The sequence below is a fragment of the Branchiostoma floridae genome, chromosome 1 (assembly GCF_000003815.2).
Source record: "Branchiostoma floridae strain S238N-H82 chromosome 1, Bfl_VNyyK, whole genome shotgun sequence".
Taxonomy (NCBI): Eukaryota; Metazoa; Chordata; class Leptocardii; order Amphioxiformes; family Branchiostomatidae; genus Branchiostoma; species Branchiostoma floridae.
The window spans coordinates 26,728,813-26,753,923 of record NC_049979.1 but is presented as its reverse complement, the minus strand read 5'-3'; the positions used below and the strand labels follow the sequence as shown (position 1 = coordinate 26,753,923).

Sequence of the window (25,111 nt, the reverse complement as noted above, 5' to 3'; positions counted from 1 at the left end):
TCTGCGAAGACTGACATGAAGCACGGATAAGATGAGTGAGAGTGAGTGTTGGACAATTTCTCAGATAGCCCCCCCCTCATAACTTTATGTAAAACTAGAGAGCCCAGACTTTTTGTCGTTTCTTCCTGATCACAAGCGCCATCTACCACCAACAGTCATAATCATATATGCATGTAGTTTGTCCAGAACACAAGATAGAGAAAACAAACATTTGCCTACAGTACCCAGAAACGACACCAGGGCCCACAACATCTAGTCATTCATTTTCTTATTTATTGGTTTGGTTTTCAGCAAGCACAGCCAGGGTTGCTCAACTAGCTTGTGACCAGTTTCATCAGGTTGGTAGAATATAGGAGAATTCTTTTTACGTTTCTATGTCTCTCAGACACTAACCCCAGTGATGAACCGGGACGAGGGGGGGATACAAGCTTAGCCACGTTTGGGATTGTTTTCTCACTGCAAAAGTGCCACCTATATCGGCTGCATATAGCGGTGAGAAGCAGAACTCCAGTTAGAAGCTCTGACGAAGATGTCTGAGAGACATCGAAATGTAAGCAATGTAAGTACCTGTTGGTTGTGTAAAAAGAATTCTCCTATATCCTAGCCTGTGGCTATTACAAAGGGCTAGTGCTATTAGTAATCATTTCTTCAACAAGGCAAGACCTATAATGGTTACCATAAACCAAATTTGTTAACAATCTCGCGGATCGGTGCAAGTGCAGAACCCTATATTTGGGTGACTTCAGTCCCCTTGGAATTTGCCTTTTGAACTTGCCTTCAATTCCACCACATTCTCCTACGCAGAGACATCCAACGGCGCCAGCAAACTGCCTGTTGTCTGTACTCTGCTATATCAACCGTCAACATCAACTCCTGTGGGTGTCACCACAAACTAGCTGTCAGCCAATCAGAGAAAAGGCCTTTCAGTTTTCAAAAGGGAACTCACATATATAATAAGGTTAAGTCCATTAATATTTATAAGCAGGGCGGTCAGGAACTGATGGTGACGGTTGAGATAGCAGAGTACAGACAAGAGGCGGTTTGTTGGCGCCATTGGATGTCTATGCGTAGGAGAATGTTCTACAAAAACTCATTGGCCTACCACCTACATGCGTACATGCTCTGGGAAGGAGAATGGGAACATGAAGATAGTATGGCAACTTTGTTAAATCATTTATTGTTAAGTCTTTCATTCAGACAGCCCAAGCTTGTACCAGTACAACTCGTCCTTGATGCCCATGAGTAGCCCGGGGGTGCCCCCCTCCCCACCCCAGCCCCAGGAGAAGGCTATGGTAGGTCTGGACGCCTGTGTGGCCGGGTGGAGAGAAGGGATGGTCCTCAGCAGCTGACCGTCCTGCAGGCTCCACATACGGGTGTGACAGTCCTGGCCAACTGTAGGGAAGAACAACACAATCAGACTCATTCAAATGAGTATAAGCAAGGACGTCCTTGGTATAAGGAATGTAGTCTGTTGCAACAAGAGAAGATGGTTGGAGAAAGTGTAGGATGACTAGTACTAAGCTAATGTACATCGTTGAAGAGGTTCATCAGTCACGTATGTTTACAGTTACTATCAATTTTCTTCGAATAGTGACTATTTATTAAAGGTAGAGAACATACCTCCAAATTTTCGATGTCTATCAGTACATCTTGGACGCGGAGAATGGTCTAGTCTCGATCTCGTGAGGGAATAGACCAGGCTTGCGTAGATCATCTGCTCCCTCCCCCGCCTCCTTGTGGAGAAGGTATAGGTAGGACCTGGCCTGGTCTAGTCTGACTCGTATTCCCTCACGAGATCAAGACTAGACCAGTCTCCGCATCCAAGATGTACTGACAGACATCGAAAATTTGGAGGTACGTTCTCTACCTTTAATAAATCACTGTTCGAAGAAAATTGATAGTAACAATAAGTACAATGTACTTATTACATGTACATTAGCTTAGTACTACAGCAGCTGCCCTTCGGCATATCACATGTCATGTAATATGCAGAAGGGCAGCTGCTGTAGTCTGGCTAATTATATAGACACAGAAACTGATTCTAGTAATGGCTAAGTACAGGGCATAATTGACCTACATACAGTAGGTGCTGTCAAGATAGGGACTTAAACGATGTATTGATGTAAGGATTATGAACGTAATTTTTGGGTAGAAAACTCCCTCTTGCAGACGCTGTAGATAGCGAAAATGTAGAGAGACAAAACAACACACAAAAAGCAAGAAGAACCAAGGTGCTATAAAGATGGGGATTAAGGGAACTTAGGACTTTACAAAGATGATTTTTTCAGAAGGACCATATATCTTTATACTCTCTGGTCCAAAGAGTACACAGAATGCACTAGGAACTTGATGTTCTAAAGAAACTGTTAGTTACATGTAAAACCCTACCTGCAAAAATGAACTTTTCCTGAGAATCCACAATGAGAGGTATGTGAGCATACTGGTTCACGTGACCAGGGTAGTCCTGTACCCATCTCTGCACACGCAGGTCCCACAGTTTGATCTGTAATGGCCAAATATTATGCAATTGTTTAGAATTTGAGAGAGAGCAAAAGTTAAAATTGAAAAATAGTCTGCTACACATACCACAAAGTCAAGTTCAGGGCTCTCACACTCTCACACATGTCCCAATCAATTCTGATGAATAAGGCTTCACAAGTGAGAGCTTTTCAATCATCAGGCGAGTAGCCATAAGCACAGCACAAGGCATAATGTGTAAAACAATGACTGTGGGGGATGTAAGTTTTAGCATTATATAAAGTCTACAGGTTTTTAAATTTTAAGTATTTTTCCCCGTTACCCTTCAGGACAGGGGTACCAGTGTGCACGCACAACGAATAGGTAGGGTGTAAAACCTGCTCTAAGACTTCAACCAGTTCTCTTCAGTGTCACTGACGAAAGACAGTGGATGCTATCTGAAACATCTGACCGTTTCCAAAATCATATCCAGTTGCTTGTCAATGAGTAACTGCTTTTTAGTGCATCTTATTACTTTGATGTCGATTATCCTTCATCTCAACACTTGGCAGGTCACTCAACAGATTTTATACAGTATTGAACTTTATGTCATACCTGGGCCGCGAAAAAATGTTCCAAACAGGTGTTCCACACCGTGTGATAACTTTCAGTATCACACATTCTTTGAAGTTGTATCACACAGGCTTCCTTTGAAAGTTTGAGTAAATCAAACTATTTCGAGTGGGCCAAGTGCAGCACGGTTGGAAATTCGAATACCGGAATCGGACGTGTTGTTGATTGCTGTTGTTACAATTTTTTGTTCGGGGACACAACATTTTCTCAACTTCTGGTGCATTTCATATCAAAACATCTGTTTTCTCAGGTTGAAGTATGACATAAATAAAATACAACACGGTGTATTCCGCATCACCCTTGGTCCCAGCCCTCCCGCGGGCTGGATCACCCTCCGGCCTTCAGCCGTTGGGTGATCCTTCCCGCGGTCGGACTTGTACCTTGGGTGATACGGAATACACCGTGTTGTGTTCTATATTTATCGCATCCTAGGTATGACATATTAAGTACTCTGACCTTGCCCTGCATGTCACTGGCCAGAAGGTAGTTCTCATCCTGCAGCAGGCGCAGACAGCAGACCGAAGACTTGTGGCGGAGCGTCATGGCCGAGCCACGACATCTGGTACGCACTCTCAGGTCGCTCCCCAAGATCTCACCTCTTCTTGTGCCACTCAGTAACACTGGAGACTATAAAATGGAAAAATACCACATTCAGACCTCAAAATACCACATCATATGCAGGTTAGTGCAGGTAAAAATCGAGCTGTGCAGGTATTTCTGGTGTCTACCTGCACCAAACCTGCACTGGTCCATGTACTGGGTTTTATACATAAATGTCCTATGATGTAGGTGCATGTGGGTTGTTATTAGCTGCATTGGCTGTTACCACCTATAAAGTATAAAAGAAAAAAATAGCAATGGGTCCTGATCAATTTTAGTATGATCCATACTTCCTAAATTCATATTGTGGGGCAGGTAAAATTTGTCTGGTGCAGGTAATTTTCAATGTTACCTGCACCAGTGCAGGTATGCAGAAAAAAGGATTTCGAGCCCTGACATTGGCATACACTGTTGCAAACATGTAGACTAATGGCTGTGTGTAGATGGTGATTCTGATATCAAATTTTGTACTGTTAGTCGGGGTGGGTACTGGTACAGAAAATTCAGGTCTGATCAGGTCCAGAGGATCAGGTCTACCCGGTAGGTCCAGACCTGAATCTGGACCTGATTCAGTATGTAATAACTAAATTAAATGTGAATGGGTGATACTCAAAACAATGATTTATTTTGCTACAAAGAAAACTTTTTTTTCGCATTCGACTTCCACAGGCAGTAAAATCCTACAAGTCTAACTGCCTCTGTATGATTGACTATAAAACTTGGTAGAAATGACTATAGACTCTACTCTGCTTTGTTCTTGTTATTTTCTTCAACTGGTAGGCCCCCAAATGTGTGAATGCCTGATCATATAGCCTGTTCATTTTCCAATAGGTTCAACATCCGGTCATCTAAATTTTTTCAGGTCCTTTTTTTCCGGACCAGTCCAATAAGAAAAATTGGTTTTGCACCGGTACAGTCCACTCCTAACTGTTAGTGAAATATATACTGATACCAAATTACAGAATCTGATGTGCCTTAATGCTGAGATGTTGCTGGGTATTGCTAAATCTGCCACAATTCGAAAAGGGGCCTGCCATGGCCAGGTAGTGTAAAGGGCTTCAAAGCTATCTGCCGCTGGAGTAATCTTTTGCATTCGGTAGGGCCTTTATGTAGTTAGAAGTTTACAGGGTCTGAGAGATTGCCCTGACTGAAGAGAGCTTCACCGGCCCAAAAGGGAGCCTGGCGGTACACTAGATTCCAGGTTATCACTAGCCTGGGTACCATCCGGATAGTAGTTTGCTCTTATATATGTTCGCTTCTGCTACCCGTCTGGAGACCTGCACATTCAAACCGTTTGGTGGTAACATCAGTTAATGAGTGAATCAAGGTGAATCAGGGTGCGTTCGTTTGATGACAACAGGCCCTCCCGCAAGCAGACAGAGGGCGTTTGGAGTGTTGGAATGCCTGTTCGAAGTTCGCTTGAACCCATTCCTTAATTCGCTCATATGTAGGGACCAATCAGCGCCCTCGTCCAAAATTTGGATGTTTCCAGACGTTAAGATGGCCGGGATCTCAGACGGAACAGCAGAGAAGTGATATCATATATACCATTAGTAATGAATAATGAATGTCAGAGCTAGAAGCAACAGTATATAGTATATAATGAATGCCAGAGCAAACTACTTTCCGAATGGTACCCAGGCCAGGTTATCATACCATGATACAAATTTTTCTTTCAAGTAGAAACACAACAACCATAAACAAATTCCTCTCGATCTTGCAAGAAGCTATTGTACTATGAATTAAAAAATCACATTCAACACCAGGGCTCGAAATTCATTTTTGGGATTAGGTGCACTGGTGCACCCAGCTTAAAAAAATGGGTGCAACAAAAAATTTGTGGGTGCACACCTTAAATTTAAGTAGAGTGTCAGAAAAACCTAATAACAAAACTTAGTTACAAGCTGTCAAATTCTTAAACAAGTACCATGGCAGACATTTTTATTATCTTTCTAACACTTCGATGTCAAGAATATGATGTATACTAGTCACTAGTCAGGGCTCGAAATACTTTTTTCTGCATTATACCTACACTGGTGAACATTGAAAATTACATGCACCAGACAAATTTCATCTGCACCACTCAGAATTTTGGAAGTATGGATCATATTAAAATTGTTCAGGAACCATTGCTATTTTTTCTTTCATACTTTACATGTGGTAACAGTATATGACAGTGCTAATAACGATCCATATACTCCTGATATGATATATAATGTATAAAACCCAGTACATGGACCAGTGCAGGTTAGGTGCAGGTAGATACCAGAAATACCTGCACAGCTCCAGTTTTACCTGCACTAACCTGCATATGCAGGTGGTATTTCGAGCCCTGCTAGTAACCTTTGATATCTTTACATACATAAGCCTATGTAAATATTTGGGTGCACAGCTTCAATTTTGGGTGCACCTGGGTGCACATGCACCCAGTATTTCGAGCCCTGAATACTTACCGTACTACAGAATCTCTGTGCAAAGACATCACTCTTGGTGTTGATGATGTCTCTCTCTCCGGTAAATGCGTCAATCACCACACTGCTGTTGTTGGCACCTGTATTACACAGACTTGTACGTCAGTATTATCAACCAATCAAATCACAGGGCTGAATAAACTAATCAACAACAGCCAATCATTGTACTCAATCTGTACCTGCCAACCAGTGATGCCACCAAAGATCGATACAGACTGTAATATATTAATGACATAATATCATTAGCATGTACAATGTACATGTACAATGTGGTCTTTCTTAACGAGACACACACAACTTGCTAATTGGGTTTTAGCCTGGAACAACAAAGATTTCATTTTTATTTTATTCAGTTTTATCACATTTGTGGAAGGATTGACAGGTGACTATCACCTTTGCAAGACGTCAACCCAGAGACCAGATTATTAGGTTCGATCCACTCACACTCGGAAGGACCCCTACACTTTTCGATAAGTGCGGTGGGTTCTTTAATGTGCTCAAGGTGTGGCTCTCCCTGAACACGGGACCTCCATTTAACATTTTATCTGAGAGACGGCCCTAGCCAAAGTTAGGTACTCATTTTTCACCTGATTGAAGCAAGGAAAGTCATGTAAAGTGCCTTTCTTTCCCTGAGGGCACAAGATAGGCGACATTGCAGGTTTAGAACTCAGGACCTCTTGGGCCTGAGCCCAAAGCGCTGACGACTACACCACACAATCACACAATCTCACGACACGAGTTTTCAAGCAAAACCTTTAATGCCATTAGCAATACTATACATATATGTGGGTAAAGATATGTGAGTTCGATACCTACCAACACTAAAGCACTTGGAGAAGACAGGGTTGGAGTTCCAAGCACAGGTCCAGGCAGACTTGACCTCATAGTTACGACCCCGTACAAGGCCTGCACCACCTGGGCCTGGGGCACAAAACGGAAACACAACATTTATTCCTTAGGCCTAGAGACATCAACATGGCACTACAGTAAAAAAAAAACTGTGTTTCCTCAGTGAAATTTACAGTCAAAAGATTGGTGCAAAGACTGACACATCTGTATCTGTATCTACACAGCTCATATAACCACATTCGATGCAACACACATTAGCTTAACTGGCAAGCAGCTGGTTATATCACAGTCACTGAAAAACTTGTCACACCTAACCTTTGCACATCTGACTTAATGTTGTTTAAAGCTATAAAGTGAGGATGCTTCTTCAGGACTTAATGACGAGTTTTACTCTACAATATTTCTAGGACAGAACAAATATTTGAACACATCAAGCCTTGGTTGATAACTTTTGAAGGCATGACTATCTCTTGTTCATTTCTGAGCTGGTTTTAGATACTCAGTAGTTGGTACATCTAACAGTTTATCTAAGTCATTTTGTACAACATACACATAGTCTGGATATTTTCCTTCTGTCTTCAAGTGACATCCACTGCAGGTCTGTTTTCATTTTGGTCACCCGTCTTCGTTTTTCATACAAAATCCGGCAGCTTGGTTCTGCACCCGCTGCAGTTTATCCTTGTTTTACTTTGTGGGTCCTTTACTGTTGCAGCACATTCAAGGCTTGGTTGTCTTACAAGAGATGTGTATGAAAGTGTTTTCACTTTTTCTGGGCAAGCCCATTAATTCATTTATCTATATTAGTCTATGAACCTTTAGGGTAGTCCCTTCAGTTAACTAAATTATGTCTTTTCTCTCCCAATGTCAATAGTCAAAACTCAGGGGAAACACACCCAGCAGATGAGGAGATATCTCCTGTGTGTATGTTCCCTTTTTTCCCTAGTCAGAGGGTTCCTAATGTTCGCTTTGGAGGATACATATTGGAAAGGTTTCCTAATTGTCAATTAGAGACTGTCATTCCAATGTGTTTCTCATGAGTTTCATGGTAATCAATCACTCCTAGGAGGAGAGCATAGCAGACAGCAGTCTGGCAGGTTCTTGTGTTTCTGTGGGTGGAGCAATTGATCATGGATATTGGCTATGGTTTCCATTGGGTTTTGCATGTGTATCCTTCAGTCATACATTGGAATCACAATTATAGAAAAGTGTCTCAGTATGTATTTACTGTATGACTGTACAAAAGAGCTAAGCATACCAGGTATAAGATGTTCATTTGCCATGACCTCGGCACACACGAGCCTTGCACATGACGGTGTGTCTGGTCCTTCATCTAACACTGAAAATCTGAACACTGGTTAAGGTACGTTTGCATTATCACACATCACAGTCGTCCCCATAATGTACATTAGGTCGGTTTTGACTCTAGCAAACCAGTGGGATTTAGTGGCTATTAAGCCGTCATGTTTACAAATATTTATATGGCACACCAATTTGATTTGTTGGGTCATTGATTTTTTAAAGTGAAAATATAGCAAGCGGACATCATAAATGCAATGGGCAGGCAGGAAAATTTGAATATGACCCGATGCCCACTTGATAAACCTGAGTGGCATACACCTGGTCCTCAGGCTTTGTTTTCATGTTTTTCCAGTTAAGCATATTTTTTTTATTTTTTTGAAAATCTGTGAGCCAACAAATTAAATTGGTGTGGCCTGAGCTTGCCTAAGTATATACAAGCCGTGAAGCACCTATCTTATGGTGATTGCCAATATTCCAGACAACATACAGCGGGACAAACTCAGGGCTAGGTATTGTACGGGCAGACATTGTCATTACAAACAAACAGTAGTCCCTACAATACCTAGTACATTTCATGGACTCAGAAGTAACAACTGAGACAAGGATACAGGGCGTGGGACTCTGGTCCGGTTACAGAGGCCCAGCAAATACCTGTCACCTGGAAAATACAGTATGACGATTATCTCCACTGGTCTAGACTCCATGGAAAATACAAAGAAATCTTTATTGACACAACAAAGGTACAGCGACTTTTGTAAGGTATATAAACTACTTACAGTACATATAAACAGACATAATCATATCTGAATATCTATAGATATGAACAACATATTGAGTTTAGCATGTCATTATCACTAATGGTTCTACGGTATAAACATTCTTTGATATATTTACAAGTTTATTTGCCTCCCATAATGTAATTGAATTTATCTATCAACGTAATGAAGCAAATTCTGTAAAAAAAAAAGCAGAAAGAAATGCAAACCAGCTTTGTGCGTTTATCATTACATTGTGAACAATCCAAAACAAAGTTCATCTTCGATCTCATTTGGGCAGAATGGAAATACAATTGTAATCAGAGACTCCTGTGCAGAAGTTATCAGAAAGATTCAGCATATTTAGACCTGCAAAGTTCTGCAATTAGACACAAATACTGTACAGGGGCGCCCCCTACCTTTCCTGGAGTGAAGTACTGCATGTAGGACTTTTGCATGGAATCCAGGGTGTTGAGAGACATGAATGAGACAAAGTCAAGCCTGCAAAGGGAGGATGATATTCTTATCAATCTACGACAGTAATCAAACACTTAAGTACTCAGTCAAGAAAGTAAAATCGCAACATGTTAATTGAAAACACAGAACTTGCTTCAAAAAGTAAAGAATGCCTTTGATTTAAAGTTACCCTGGGTACCTAAAAGAGCCCTCCGCACTTATCAAAAAGGGGAGGGGACCTTCCACATGTGAGTGGAACAAACCATTCCAGCTAAATGGGGTAGGGAATTTCCCGAGCAACCCCTGCTTTGACTATTGAGTCAGTTAGTCGAACTTGCTGAAGCTCGATGTTTCTGACTTTGTGAGAAGAGATGCTGTCACAGTGAGCGTAGTTCGGTGCCTAGAAGTGGTCAATGGCCTTGCACTGAGCAAACTCGTAAAAAAAAAAGTAAAAGGTAACAAAAAGGTAGCCTCATCATTAGCCTTATTGTTTGGGACTAGTCAACTTACTGACAGCTGCTGATACGCCTTGCATCTGACAGGGCCAGCAGCCGCTTGCACCTGCTGTCAGGCTGGAGGGAGGGAAATAAAATCACCTGTCATTGGTCTCATATAATCATGTTTGATAGTCTCTTTTGCCTACGCGGTAAACTGCCTGTATGGTGTATCTCACCATGCAGGTTTGTACCAAAGTTAACAGTACACAATGTATATCCAGGCAAATTTATTTGAATACCGGTAAGCCAAGAAACATTAATTACATGTAGGAGCATCATGACACACAAGATAGCTTTAAACAACATTAAATGCAATCACACACGTGCAAAAGTCAGGTATGACAGATCATTTAGTGTAATACATGTATAACCTGCTGCTGCCACGCCACGTGCCAGCAAATTAAAGCAATGAAGGGCCATTCCAGATACAGATTTACTGTTTGATAAATGTATATGTATATGTAAAACAACATGTTGGAAAATATGGAAAGTTTGATCCTTTAGATGTCAGATGGAAAATGTTAGGTCCCTTGCCAGCAGCAATTTTGGCGGGATTTTGCTAGGGTCAGTCGCAGGGTTGTAGCCAGTCTGAAATCATTTTCCGTCCCCTCGATTTTGAATCCCAAGGCGCGAGACGTTGCAATATTTCTAAGGTGGTTTGGGTGTATGTCCCCCCCCCCAAAAAAAATTTTGAAATCTAGACCCTCTGAAGTAATGTTTCCTGCATTTTGAGGTGTGCATTTTGCTGGTAGACTAAGCTGCTCAATGGCATCTGCTTTGTGGAAAAATTACAAAAGGGAGACTATTTATTATATCTTTTCATATCGATTTTTGTCCGTCCCCAGCTGCAAAATTCCATCACAGGACGGAAGGATGGGTGCTGGCTTCAACCCTGGTCAGTCGGGTAACCAGAGACGTTAACTAATGCTCACCTCTAGTGCTAAGAAGTTGACAGTATCTGGAGTGGAGGAGTCGTACAGGTTAACTATCAGCTTCTGTTTCTCCATTTCAACAAGGAAACTCTCTTCAGCACACCTACAGATTGGGAAAAGAACAGTCATAATGATTTTAGGAGGGGAGATCTGTAAATTCTGAGTCTCATCAAGAAATAGGGGGCACAACTCATCAATGAAATTTCCGGTAGTAGGGTCTGTACTCATGTAGTGTCCGTATACCCTGCAGTGTCAGTATCCCTGAAAAGTCTGTACCCCTGTAGTGTAGTACACGTACCCAATAAAGTATCGGTATCTGTACCCTCTGTAATGTCTGTACCCCCTGCAGTGTCCATACCCCCTGTAGTGTCCGTACCCCCTGTAGTGTCCGTACTCCCTGTAGTGTCCATACCCCCAGTAGTGTCCGTACTCCCTGTAGTGTCCATACCCCCAGTAGTGTCCGTACTCCCAGTAGTGTCCGTACCCCCAGTAGTGTCCGTACCCCCAGTAGTGTCCGTACCCCCTGTAGTGTCCGTACCCCCCTGTAGTGTCCGTACCCCCAGCAGTGTCCGTACTTCCTGTAGTGTCCGTACTCCCAGTAGTGTCCGTACCCCCAGTAGTGTCCGTACCCCCAGTAGTGTCCATACCCCCTGTAGTGTCCGTACCCCCTGTAGTGTCCGTACCCTTGTAGTGTTCATACCCCTTGTTTTGTCTGTACTCCCAAACTTTGGTAGCAACTTTCAGCAACTTTTGGATTTTGAAAAGTACTTTATTACAGAAAATTATGTATCTGACTGTCCTACAGTACCTCTGTGACAGACCAGATGAAAACTGTCCGAGCTGTCTCTTCAGAAGGAGGTGAGGACCACAGCAGGCTGTTCTTGTGCTGTCCCTGGCCTGGAAAACAGAAGATTGTGAAGACTTAAAATTTCTATCTATAAGATACCTTATGCTAACATTCAATAAGGGTGTTCAGACAAGGCAATAGCTAAATTCTATCATATAACATTTTACTGTCAGCATAATGGCCTTCCATAGAATTACTCTAACTTTGGGTGAACCTATTAACAGGATACTGACGTTGGCATTGCTGTAAAAGTTGTTACAATTTTTTTCAAGGGCGCCAAGTTGTTTTTCATTTCACATACTCGTACTAGACGTGTTTTCTCAGGTGGGCATGACATGAATGTAAATAAACACTCTCACTCAGTCTCACAGTCACTATTCCACATCACCCTCAGTCCCAGCCCTCCTGTGGGTTGGATCACACTCAGGCCCTCCAGCAAATCTACCCGAATGTTTTGGCTGGTACCTCGAGTGATTTGGAATCCACAGTGTTGTATTCTATATGTTTGCCTTTGGAAAAGTCAAGAAAAGTCAAATCGTTTTGAACAGTAGCAAGTCTACTAGTACTAGTAGTAGTTGAGTGGTTAGCTATAGCTAACCCGCAGATTTCTATGAGCCTTGCGCAAAATTGGGGGTTCGTACTAAATTAAGAAAAATGGTTACCATACTTTCCATGGCTCTTCAGTGTACATGAACCGCAATAAGTACACAAAAGCGCCTTGCAAAGTTCACCCCCTATATTCCCCTGACCTTTGGTACAGTCCTGTTCCTGTCCTGTTTCAGCAGCTCTTGCCGGGTCTCCTCCTGCCGTTTCTGCTGGATGTGGGCGGTAGTGAGGGGGTTGTAGTTGTTGTGACCGGGCAGCACACGGAAGTATTTCTTCTTCTCTGGGTCATAATAAAAACCTGGGATCTGTGATCAGCAGTTAAGGGTACATACTAGACTAGGTACGCTTGTACAAATAACACCTCATATAGGGCTGGAAATACCACCTGCATCTGCAGGTTAGTGCAGGTAAAATTGGAGCTGTGCAGGTATTTCTGGTGTCTACCTGCACCTAACCTGCAGTTAGTTCTGAGTGGTGCAGGTAAAATTTGTCTGGTGCAGGTAATTTTCAATGTTACCTGCACCAGTACAGGTATGCAGAAAAAAGTATTTCAAGCCCTGTCATATCACACAAAACATTCTCTTAAATATTACAGAGACAAACCCCCCTTACAGCTCACATCACATACATGTACAACCCCCCTCCTATAACTCCACCTGTTTCAAACTCTGCTTTACTAGATTACTGCCATCCACAGTTGTTGGCATTCCAACTAACCAGCAGCCAGCCAATCAGAGAATAGGCCTTTGTGTTGTCCAAAGGGGAAACTTGTGCCTGATATTAATAAGGACTGAGCAGTAATATCAAGATATAAAAGCAAGATAATTGCCCATTAAGATTTCAAAAATGTTTGATAGTCCACAAAAGCAATGGATTGTGTTCAATCCAGATGACAGGATTTAAACAGTAAAAAATGGGGTAAAAGTAAGTCCATGTTTTTAGTTGGTAACCGTTCAACTCAGAATATTACATACAAATGTATTCCATCCATTTTTGTGTTGTCACCCTCTACCACTCACCCTAATTGTTACACAAATGCATGATGGAGCAGCAATGCATCAATATAACGCTAATACACCTTTATCCGCAGGGTAACCTATATTCGTTGCTTTTAAAAACGGCTATTTAGGGATATCAAGTCGTTAGTTTCGAACTACAATAGTTTGAATATATTACAACTTGAAACCACTGTCCGCCGACTTGATATCCCTTAATACCGAGTGGGTCAACACAACGAATATCAGATAAAGGTGAACTACTTGTAGCGTTACAGGAATAGATCAGATTTACGAAACTTTCCTGAAGAAATTCCTACAGAAAGGATATCAGACACAGCCTGTTGTCCACCTGCATCTTGACTGCTGGAGGCAGCCACAGGTGATGACCCCTGACCTTTGACCCCTCCTGCAGGTAACCTAGCAACTGCATCACCTGACTTCCCATCCCCACATTCTTGTCGGCTCCTCTTTCTCTGCCCTTTCCTTGGCCTTTCCTCTCTGAAGGAATCTTGGCCAGCTGTTTTGCTTTTCCATCTGTCTCTCGCATTGTAATGTCCACCTGTCCTACTACCAGTATTAGTATTAGTCCTCAGACTTGTTTCATTCTCGCCGTGTCTTTGCCGCGAATTTCTCCACGAGTTTCTACGCTGTCCTTTGTTTCCAAAGCCGCTTGCACCACCATTTCTCAGTCCATTTATGGGTTTACTTGTAGTTGTACCTTCACTGTGGTCTTTTTCTTGTCTGCTAGAACTAGATGCTACTGGACTCCGTGTTGAACTTTGTTGTTGATTATAGGTTTCTTGTACTCTGTCAAGATAAGTACTGTGTTGAGGACTGTGTCCTTTTCTTTCTCCTTGGCTATGGAAAGGTCTATCTGACGACTGTGAGTCACTTTCAGTTGTTCTGTTTCTTCCTTGATGTTGATCATGAAAACATCCCGGCACACTAGTCTGGTCCTGCTCTTTCTGCCTGCGTCTGTTTTGTCGTCTTCGTCGTCCATTTTTCTTTCCTCTTTCCGATGACGACATCCTGTTTGAGAGTATGTTTGAATGTTACAACACCAACAACAAAGATTCGATACTTATTCTCAGTATCAAAGACAATTTTAGTTTTGAGATTTGCATGGCCACATTATAATATACAATATCTAACATTACCCCAATTATATGAGATTTGCCACATTGTGGAAGGATTGACATAACGAGTGTCTATCAGTTTTCATACTGAAAACCAGACTGTAAGGTTTGATCAAGGAGCTTTTATCAGTCAACTTGGTTTGATCCACTCACACCAGGAAGGGCCCCTTCTAGTACTCTTTTGTTCAAGTGTACATGTGGTGGGTTCTTTCATGCTTGAGGTGTGGTTCTGTACTTGACCTCCATTTAGCGGCGACATCATATCTGAGGGACTACCCAAACCGAAGCTTTAGGTAGTGAGGAAAGTCACTGAGGCACAAGATTATTAGCATATATCAGCAGATTTGAATCACGGAATCAATTTCATAATCATAGTTCTCTTTGTTCATAACGTTACTACGTAATCTCTGAACATCTTTCTTTTTTTTTCTAACTTCTGCACATTCTTGAATTTCTTTGTGCATAGTAGGATTAATGATAATCCCACAAACACTTATACACGCTATTACAAGGTTCTTTAATTTCTCACGTGCTTGCTACAAAAATAGAGCATGTATCATTGTATGCCCCCCTCCCCCAAACATAGCCAGGTACATAAAAACCTAATTTTTAGTCCGGCAGAACTAAAATCATAGTGAAAACTAGGAGAAAGGTAGGACAGGATTACATACCTTTCTACTGGTCCTTATTTTACCAGTGACCTGCAACTTCAATGCCAAAGGAGCCTAGACGCGGATTTACCAATAACTCGTCCGCTCCTTGTGAAAACAACCCTGCAAAGTAAATGTAAATCGTAAGGTGGCGCTGCTACACTGTGCCCCGTTCTTTGCATGCTCTGTACGTGTACATAGGGACTGAGGCCATCGTTATTGTCGAATTTACACCAACTCAAAGTTCATAAAAGTTAACGTTTCATCAGAGGAGATGTCAGATAGAGTTCTTTCCAAAGAGATCGTGAGCTTTCGCCCCTGTCCGGAGCACACACGAACTATAAAGTGACCGACTTTAAGATTGGACCTGGAATGGCCAATGTCTACTTTTCAGAGTTCCTAGTTCAATGACGTATTTTGAAAGAAAAAAAAAAGCACTGTAACTTCACAGGTTGGACGAAGGAGGCCATATAGCCCATTTGGTTGAACACGATCGTGGTTCGATCGACTCAATGTCTGTGGTGTGGTTAAAGTGAATTCCAACAAGACGTCGTAACGGCTCATTTAAATAAACATGTTGAGCAACCATAATCTTCAATATTTACAAACGGTAACTTCAAAAAACTACTAATGCATTCCTGAAGATGGCACAGAAATAACAACTCAAGTAAACCGCGTGCGAAGAGAAATTATTGTGTGTGACATGTCGTATGTCAAAGAACACATAATGTTTTCCATTTGAAGATGCAGTATTCCTTTCGATAGCACGATTAAACTGGTTAGATAACGTCTAGTACTAAGAGTTTCAAGCCTTCTTTTTTCACGTAACTTCGCCAAAGTGTTGCCCGAGCAAGATTATCGAAGCACTGTTATAAGTATAACCAAGGACGTTACATCAGGTAGGTAGGTAGGTTACACATTACTTGAAAGACTGGAAAAAATAATAAATAAAATAAAATAAAAAGATACAATTAACTAGATTAAACTTATATAGCCACATTTTGCCTAGGTAGTTTTCATCAAACTTTTCTGTGTTGTGCGAAACTTACTCCACGAAAAAAAACAACTTCTTGAAAACAACACTGCTCAGGCGGCGCTATTGAAATAAAACAATAAAGTTTTCCTTTATTGTATAAAATGAATAATGGAATACGATCAAGCAGATCAAGCTTAACGGCTTTTCACTTTTGTTCAAACTTGTTTCGCTGTGTTGCACCAAGGACTGCACGAAGTCTGATGTACGAGAAAAACCTTGTTGTTGAAAACAACACCATTGTGAAAGGGGACTTCCGGGTTGGTCATGAATAATTCATGAGGTAGCGCGTGGCGCGTAACCTAGGAGGCCGGAGTCACCAGCCTGGTCACTGATCCCTCCTGATACCGCGATGTGTCCACCATGATCTGTGATCCCCGTCCGGTGGATATACCTGGCATGCCCGTACGATCTACACTCCAAATCCGAGCGTAGAAGAACTTAGGGAAAGCATCGTGGGTACTGGTAGTTTTGAGGGAGGCCCGAATTCCTGCAAACATTTGAGGGGAAAGTTTGGAAAGTGCCGCAATCAACAAACAGATTTGGGGGGAGACATGGGACCGCCGCCACACTTTGGGTGAGTTCAGATCTCTATCTTCCGCTGTTGCTCTCGCTTCTCACATCGTGGGCATGAGTTAGCCTATATTTTAGCTTCAGTAGACAACAAGAAGCTCTATAATTTCTGAGTCTCTTGTGTACTCGGGCCTTTTAGAAGCGAAAGGAACGACTAGAAACAGGAACTGTATTTTTTCTGTCGTATCTCGCTGCCACTAACGTTAGTCTTCATAGTTTGGGACAGTTTTAGTGACTCCCTTGTTCCCCCGTCCTAGCAATAAGTAACACCAAGTCTTCAAACATTTCCTTACAGAGCTAAGGACAGAGACTTAGCGTGTACAACGTAAGACTGAAAAGGAGTTCGCCACCCACCACCACCACCCAGTGTCGCCTGTAGTTTCGTACCCACGAATTTTCCACCCCCCATGGCGGCCATGCCACCCTTAAAAGCCAAGTCCGGCTTCCCGGTCAGTAACAAACTTCTGCAGAAACGATGGAACGACAAAGCTTTCCAGCTACACCAACAGAAGGTGAGATTTCCCCTTGCAAACATAACTTAGTGGTTAGATTTTAACACCTGCAATTTTTATTGTGTTGCACACCTTTGCTCACCTGTATTGGACACACCTGTTGATCATGACCAGGTAGAAAGAGCAGTGTTTTCTTTGTAAATGTTGACAATTCTTTTTACTATTCCCCATTTCTTTCATTTTGGATATGTTTTTATTAGTGTTAGCATGTACATAGCAGTCGTTTTAGAGATTGTTTGCCCGTGTGTCTTGTCAAACCCCGGCGTGTTGTAGTCCTTGGTGCTACGCCTGCCAAAGTGGGCTTAATCTGTGGGTAAATAGAAACGGAACCACGGCAAAACATCTGCGATAAAAGGGTGCACCCAGAAATTTGTGCAAAGTAGAAAGAAAGGTGTGGTTATAACATTATAGAACTTTTCATCAATGTCAGATTTTATTTATGTCCTTCTATAGTAAATAGCACGAAAAAGATCTCTAATATTGCAAGCTGATAAAAACTGCTGCAATATGATTTAGTCTTTGAAGAAAAGTACATTAAGTCTTACCGACAGAATTATGACACTGCTGTATTTTTGGCATTGTTGAAATTTTTCTTAAGTCAAAGATATGTCATATTATATGCTCTGTGCTTCGCTTAATATATGGTTTCTTCGCATATCCGCTAGGCCCCGGGCTCTAGCTAGCCAAACTTCTGTTGTACTTTCAAGCAAATAGCTGCCAAATAGCTGCCTTCTTAATTTGTGTAAAATCACTCTCGTCAGACAATGTAAGAATGTTTCCTTGCAGCAGTTGTTTGACAGTGTTTGCTTACATTTTGATTCGCGTTCTGAGCGCAAACATGCCTCGCGCTGCTTTCTTTTTGTGCCCCGCCACAAGCCGTGACTCCGCTATACAAAGTTTGGAAGGTTCGACGTTGAAGTTTGACCCGTCGCTATTTACAAAACACGACGGTGGCTGGCAAAATACAACACTGGAACATTTTGATGTTAGTACAGTGTTATATGACTTTGACACTTGTGCCTCATCTGAGAGAAAATGAAAGGAAAGGTTAACGTTAACTTTCTTTGCTGCTACTTTCAAACACATGTATAACAATTGTTCTGGTCAAAGAACAAGCTGAGTATCCTGAGACGTCAGTGTTTGAAAAATGACGTTCTTCCTTTGCTTTCTCTGTTCGGATGTCTTTGTTAAAATTGTCCATGGCATGCAAGAAATGGAAAGCAGTGCATTATCTAGTCCTCCCATCTTCTTTAGAGATGTTGGAAAGAATTTGAATGAATTAACAGACCATAGATATCGCAAAGAAAACAGATTGTCTAACGTTCTTTTCTTTCGTAACACAGGAGTATGCTCAGCTCATGCAGTTTTCATGGGTGACTCCATAACCTGATCCTCTCCCAGCACTGCCATAAGCCCATGATTTGTGATTCTAAGTGCTTTTCTTTATTGACTTCTTCCTCGGCTTTGTGTCCGAGGCTTTTGAGGTGTCCGAGCTGCCTTGCTAAAGCCGCCTCACGCAATACATTCATTCCAGATGAATGTACTCCTGTGACGTAAAAAAAATAGGGTTCATACTTGAAAAGGGTCAATTTGTGGCAAAACTATTCTGAGAATCCTGTGGAAAATATATGAGTTTTGCCAAATGAAAATTCTAATACGTACGCTCCCTAGAAGTGTGTAGTTTTGTTTGTTTAATGTTTTAATGTATTTTTCTTAACTAAATAAGATGTGCCTTGCATAGCATGTTTGACGAATGTTGAATGGATCTGAAATAGTTGCAACATAAAGACTTTTCAATGGAGGAAAATCGTCTTCTTTTGTGTAGTGATAGTAACTTTCCATTGATAAGCTCACCTCCTTGTCTACACAAAAAAACAAGATGGACGCTTGTGAAGACATGGCTTCTTTATCTCCATGGCGACACGTTGCCAAGGGAACAGCTTTTCAGTCAACTGTCACAGCTGGATACAGGTGCAATCCACCTTGTCCCACAGAGCTGTCAATCACTTGAACACCTCCTGAGACAACAGTCATGGGAGTTTGATGGGGTTAATTTGTTTGCATGTTGTCATACAAATCAAGCAAATGGTTTTATGATAGGGTTATAAATGGCTGGCCATATAATTTGTCTTCCTGTTGTGGAGGGTAGTGTAAACGAGCTGTAGCGACCGTTTACAATAAAACGTGATAAGGGCATAACAGGTCCGCAGAGCGAGAGCGTACACCCTTCTTGTTTATCCGAAGCCTCTCCATAGCAACTTGCTTTACTGTCGAGGCCACAAAAGAAGACCAAAGGTCACATTAAAAAACAGTTTCAGGGTTAATGTTGTATTTAAACTTTTCCAAACGGAAACAGTCTTTTTGTGATACATGCTTTTGAATTAGAAATGCTCAGTTTTAGAAAAAGAAGGCATTGACAATCAGTAATTTTATGACATTGAGAAACTGTGACGAACAAATGAAAATGTACCGAAATGCAGTTCACATTTAGCCTTTAGCTCTATCAACTTTGAACTTATGTTTATGGCAACACACTGAGTTGACCAGAAAGGTTTTCAACTCACTGTAACTATTTTGGTGTTCTAAAAGCATCCAAAATGTTTAGGGTTACGGATTAGAAAAACAAATGCTATTAGCGGGGCCTTGCAATCTTAACAACGGTCCATTTTAAAGGTATCCTCTAGTTTCCAAGCTTCTTTTGTGTGATAAAAGTACGGGGGCCTTAAAATAACAGTATGGTTTACGAGCTTTGTTTTTCCCTCTTTCCTAGTTGCATAGGATATCGGCCTTAGACGTTTATTTAGGAGATGTCAACAAATATTTTGTTAGTAGGTGAAATGGAAGGAGGGTTAGGAACGACTTTTGACCCCAAAGTAATTTACATTATCGTATCGATACTCTGTTTAAAATCAAAGCTTCAGCTCAGCTGGTGACTTGGGACTCAAAAATGTAGCAGTATTATGTGGAAGCTGCAGATTTAGTAACGTAATTGCCACCCAAATGGTTTAAATGGGGGGATTTGTTTGTTCCTAATGTTTAAAATATTGTGACAAATGCTTTGTTATCGGTAAACAGGGATGGCGTCCATCAGAGGTGACTTGTTGGTACAGAGTATTCTAGGACACATGCTATAAATGGCTCCAAATTGCCACTTAATACATTGACATAACCAATCACCTGTTATATTAGATGAGTCGCTGCATTGTGTGGCAATAGCCGGATAATAGGTGGACTAATTTTTTCAGCGTGCAAATTCGGTTTCGTCGCCAGCGGGCTGCGACGACTTCAATAGTTACCCGGGGACCTGGTAACCTTGCACTTTTGACACCACTGTGTGAGTCGGCTCCGAACAATGGCACTCGTAAAGCCACATCTCGCTTACGGATAGGTGCTATGCTGGTAACCATCCGATACCCCACCATCAACAGGCTACGCGATTGAATCGGCAGTCGAGCGTGTCACGTGCACTCGTCCCCGCTTGGAATTCAAACCAAGCGGGCTACGAGAGCAGATTACGGTTCAGTGGCGTCTGCCCCACTTGTTCTAGGAGGACCCCTCCAGTGTTGGGTGTTCTCTGTGAAAGAGGCAGGACAAAGCACTCAATATTTTTCTGTTTTCATACCCCGCTGTAGGTGGCAGCTATGAAAGCGGATCTGGACAACAAGTCCCCCAAGCCATACCAACACATACGCTTACGACTGAAGAAGCTATTGGTACGTATACCAAAGGAAACAACTAGTGTATCACAAATTTAGAACTTTTTTGTCATTTACAAAATATACAATAAAGTAAGATGAAAAATCTGCACAACACCACACACCACAAGAATAAATGAGAAAAATTAAAGATCTATAAGGCTACATGTAGTTCACCTTTATCAAGGAGGTTAAATATATAATATATTTAACCTATTGCCTTTAACCTATATCCGTTGTTTTTTTAAACTTTAGCGATGATTCGGGATGTAAAGTTAAACTTAAAGGATGGTGGTTTCAAACAGATGAAATGCAAAATATTTTTAAGATATTGTAATTTGAGACCACTGTCCTTTGACTCGATATTAGATTCCCAAAAACACTTGATATAACAATGGATAAAGGTTACCTCGCGGATAAAAGTGAACTAGTGAAAAGTCTTGAGTTTTATCCATTTTAAACAATAAAATAGAATGCAATTTTTATATTGCACCACACACTCGAGAACAAATGAGGGGAATTTAATATCTAACATAAAGGTTATACATTGCAACTGATTTTCATTATACCATCAATTGACACACAAAATTCTCTTTCCAAGCTATCTAACTTTAGGTATCGATATTACTGAAATGATGATTTACACTATTGGATTATGATGGTGTTACATGTATATCTAGTTTTAACAATTAGCAATTTAGCAATATGTGCATTTGAATATTGGAATTGGGTTTAAATTGTTGCGTAAAGAGTTTAAATGGGCCAAATATTTTCCCCTTATGCACCTACATGTAATGTAGCAAAAGAACAAAAAATTAATTCAAACTAAGAATTGTAGCCATTCAATAAAAATTGGAAGAGAAAACATGCCTTAAACATGTAAAACAGTAAATGCATCAGCTAAGCACCAGACACCACTGTTTAGATGCAGCTGTTTCCAAAGAGATGAGTTTGTTTGGTGTGTAAAAACAAAATCTACAGTCTGTGTGTGACTCAGTCTGGCCAAAGGTGGTCGACAAGTGTTTGCTCCGCTTGTCACACAAGAGAAACGGCCTCTCTCTGATAACAAAAGGCAATGTACACAGCGATCAAAGGTATGGATCGGAATGGCACAAGGTATCCTTTATGCAAGACACTTTGTACTGAGAGTTCAAGCTTAAAATACCTGTACAAGTGTATGCACAAGTCAGCTTTTTTTCCTCATGATGTGTGGAAAAAGAAAAGAAGGCATTAGACAAACAATCACGAATCACACTATTAGTAATCTGTCGGATTGGAACTTTAGTTCATTTAATCCCTGTAACAATAAGAAAGAAAACCGTGAGATTCAGAATTCAAGTAACACTACAACAAGAGACCAACGTGAGTGTACTAAATACCTGATATCTGGGAAAGTTAGGAAGGTTCAACTTGACAGATTGTATTGATTTTGCCACACAGACAGAAAGCACTTTCTGCCTCTTAAATGAACCAACTTTAGACATAAGTAGAGACCCAGTTGGCATCTGCGGAGAAGTTAATTTTGAACAGTTCACACAGGTATTAATCATTCACATCAAAGGCCATCATTCTAAATTCTGCTATCTCTAATTATGCAGGTGTGTTCTTGCTAACTACTAGTAGCAATTTTGTTTGGCATTGGGCCCATTTGAATTAGTAGTTGATTCAAAGTCACCGCAAGGGTTTTAAGATAATATTTGTAATAACTTGGAACCATTTCACAAAAAGGATATTTCATTCTCAACATTTCTAATGCTGGTTCATCTTTTTCCGAGGGTAACCTATATTCGTTGTTTGTAAGAAAAAACGTATTTAGGGATATGAAGTAAACAGATGGTGGTTTCAAATCGGAACATTTTGAACATATGGCAAAGTTGAAACCACAGTCCACAGATTTAATACCCCTAAATGTGCTGTTTTTAAAGAAAATGGATAAAGGTCACCCCACGGATAAAGGTGAACTAGCATTAAATTGTTCAGACAACTAAAGATGAACTTCGAACATGTTTGAACTTATCAAATGAATATTTGTTTGAAATGCTGCACAAATATCTTGAGAACAATTTTCAAGCATCTAATGAGGATTGAATTAAGAGACTCTTTTTACACAACCATTGCTTTCTTCTCTCCAATGTTTCCGTGACCATCTGTCACCTTCTTCAGTGAGAATTCGAAACATCGGTGAGAATAAAGCAATGGTTGTGTAAAAAGAGTCTGTAATTTCCAGTGACGTACATGTTTGTATTAACCTTATAAAAGTATTCACAGATCTATGAGGATTATGATTTTTCTCTATAGAACAAAAGTTATGTTGTAACAATTTAAAACATTTTGCAAATGGTAGGTTTGTGTTATTGTTCATGTTTTTTATATATAACGCTAGTTCACCTTTATCCGCGGGGTAACCTATATCCGTTGTTTGGCAAAACAGTGTATTTAGGCACATCAAGTCGACGGGTGGTACTTTTAAACTGCAATGTACTGAAAATATTTCAATTTTAAACCAACGTCCGTCGACATGATATCCCCAAATAATCTCCAAGCAGATCCTACGGTGCCATAAGATAGTATCAAAGCTGGCCAGGGACTATAGCTGGCTAAGGGAGTCAAACGGGCACCGGAGGGAGTTTGATACTATACATAACGCACCGTGGATCTGGTTCGAGATTAATCCCCAAATACCCTGTTTTTAAATGCCACGGATATAGGTTACCCAACGGATAAAGGTGAACTAGCGTTACATGTATTTAACCTTCATTTTTATTTAACCTACATGTATCTAACCTTTTGTCATCAAATTTGTATTGGTTGTGGGGTTAAACAGCAGTGGGTAGGATATACTTTATGATATGTTTAATTATTATTTTAATAATTTTTTCTACTCTAGGCAGAAGAGGAGAGACAAGCTCAGGTGGACCATGACAATAGGAAGCTGCTGGCCAGGATGACACAGATCATGAGAACACATGGTTCCCTGGACAACTGGAACGACTACACTCCTAGAAGGTTTGGAACAAATCCGCAAACTTTCATTAACCTTTTCTTTATCTATACACTCACGCTTTTCGCTTGATGTCATCTCTGTTGGATCACAGCGTACATCTAAAACACACGAAGATGCTGCATATTGCTTGAACCGAGTAACGCTAGTTCACCTTGTAGGGTAGCCTTTATCCGTTCTTTTGAAGAACAATGTATTTAGGGAAATCAAGTCGACAGATGATGGTTTCAAACTGTATTTTTAAAAAATGTACAATTTTGAAACTACCTTCCATCGACTTGATATCTCTGGATATACTATTTGGCAACATAACGGATATAGGTTCCCCCGCGAATAAAGGTGAACTAACGATAGCTGCCAATATGGTCTCTGAGGGATTCAAAGTATGATTATTGATAATATGACGTTTAATGAAAAGCCTGTATACTGAAGTAAGGCCTCATGATTTGAATATATGGATCACATCCGAGCAGGCCATAATTTTTTGTCCAACAAATTATTTATGAAAGAACAGAATGAAGATCTAAATGTTTGGTGTACCATAGTCTGTTTCATTAGTCATTTGTTCAATCTTCCTGACCCAAAGACGAGTTATTTTTTTTAATACAATGTAGGGATATCAAGTCAATAAACAGATTATAAACTGTAACAATTTTTCTAAATTGATATTGCAATTTCAAACCACTGTCCGTTGCCTATTCTCCTACGCAGATAATCTAACGGCGTCAGCAAACCGCTCTTGTCTGTTACTTATCTCAACTGACCGCCCTGCTTATAAATATGAATGACCTTACCCTTATATATGCGAGATCCCTTTTGAAAACCGAAAGGCCTATTTCCTGATTGGCTGACAGCTGGTTTGTGGTGACGCCCACAGGAACTGATGGTGACGGTTGAGATAGCAGAGTACAGACAAGAGGTGGTTTGCTGGCACCATTGGATGTCTCTGCATAGGAGAATCCCATTTCCTTGATATCCCTAAAACCCCTGTTTTTAAAGGCAAAAGAATCATATTTAAGTTACCCTGCAGATAAAGGTGAACAAGCCTAAACTCTGCCAATTCTAAATGTAGGACACCAGTCTTGTCCAGCATTGCCACCTGGATGTCAAG

The 25,111-nt window shown here is 40.9% G+C and overlaps 2 protein-coding genes across 2 annotated transcripts in view; one reads left to right on the top strand and one right to left on the bottom strand.

Annotated features, from left to right (window-relative positions):
- Window positions 1-1,184: 1,184 nt before the first annotated feature.
- On the bottom strand, window positions 1,185-15,360 carry LOC118428409 (DDB1- and CUL4-associated factor 4-like). The gene is made up of 14 exons (XM_035838455.1): window positions 15,208-15,360; window positions 13,729-14,429; window positions 12,546-12,709; window positions 11,758-11,846; window positions 10,950-11,052; window positions 10,031-10,092; window positions 9,484-9,565; window positions 8,918-8,967; window positions 8,266-8,354; window positions 6,978-7,082; window positions 6,144-6,241; window positions 3,547-3,717; window positions 2,389-2,503; window positions 1,185-1,392 (listed from the first exon to the last, which is right to left on the bottom strand). The coding sequence occupies exons 2-14, from the start codon at window positions 14,426-14,428 to the stop codon at window positions 1,190-1,192; spliced, it is 2,031 nt and encodes a 676-aa protein (XP_035694348.1). The 5' UTR covers window position 14,429; window positions 15,208-15,360; the 3' UTR covers window positions 1,185-1,189.
- A 1,165-nt stretch (window positions 15,361-16,525) lies between these two features.
- Window positions 16,526-25,111, top strand: part of LOC118417714 (annexin A6-like) — a gene marked incomplete in the record, with an annotated part of 38,475 nt that continues 29,889 nt past the window's right edge. The window contains 4 exon segments of the mRNA XM_035823386.1: window positions 16,526-16,796; window positions 17,088-17,304; window positions 20,937-21,017; window positions 23,887-24,005. Coding sequence (XP_035679279.1) covers window positions 17,200-17,304; window positions 20,937-21,017; window positions 23,887-24,005 — 305 coding nt within the window.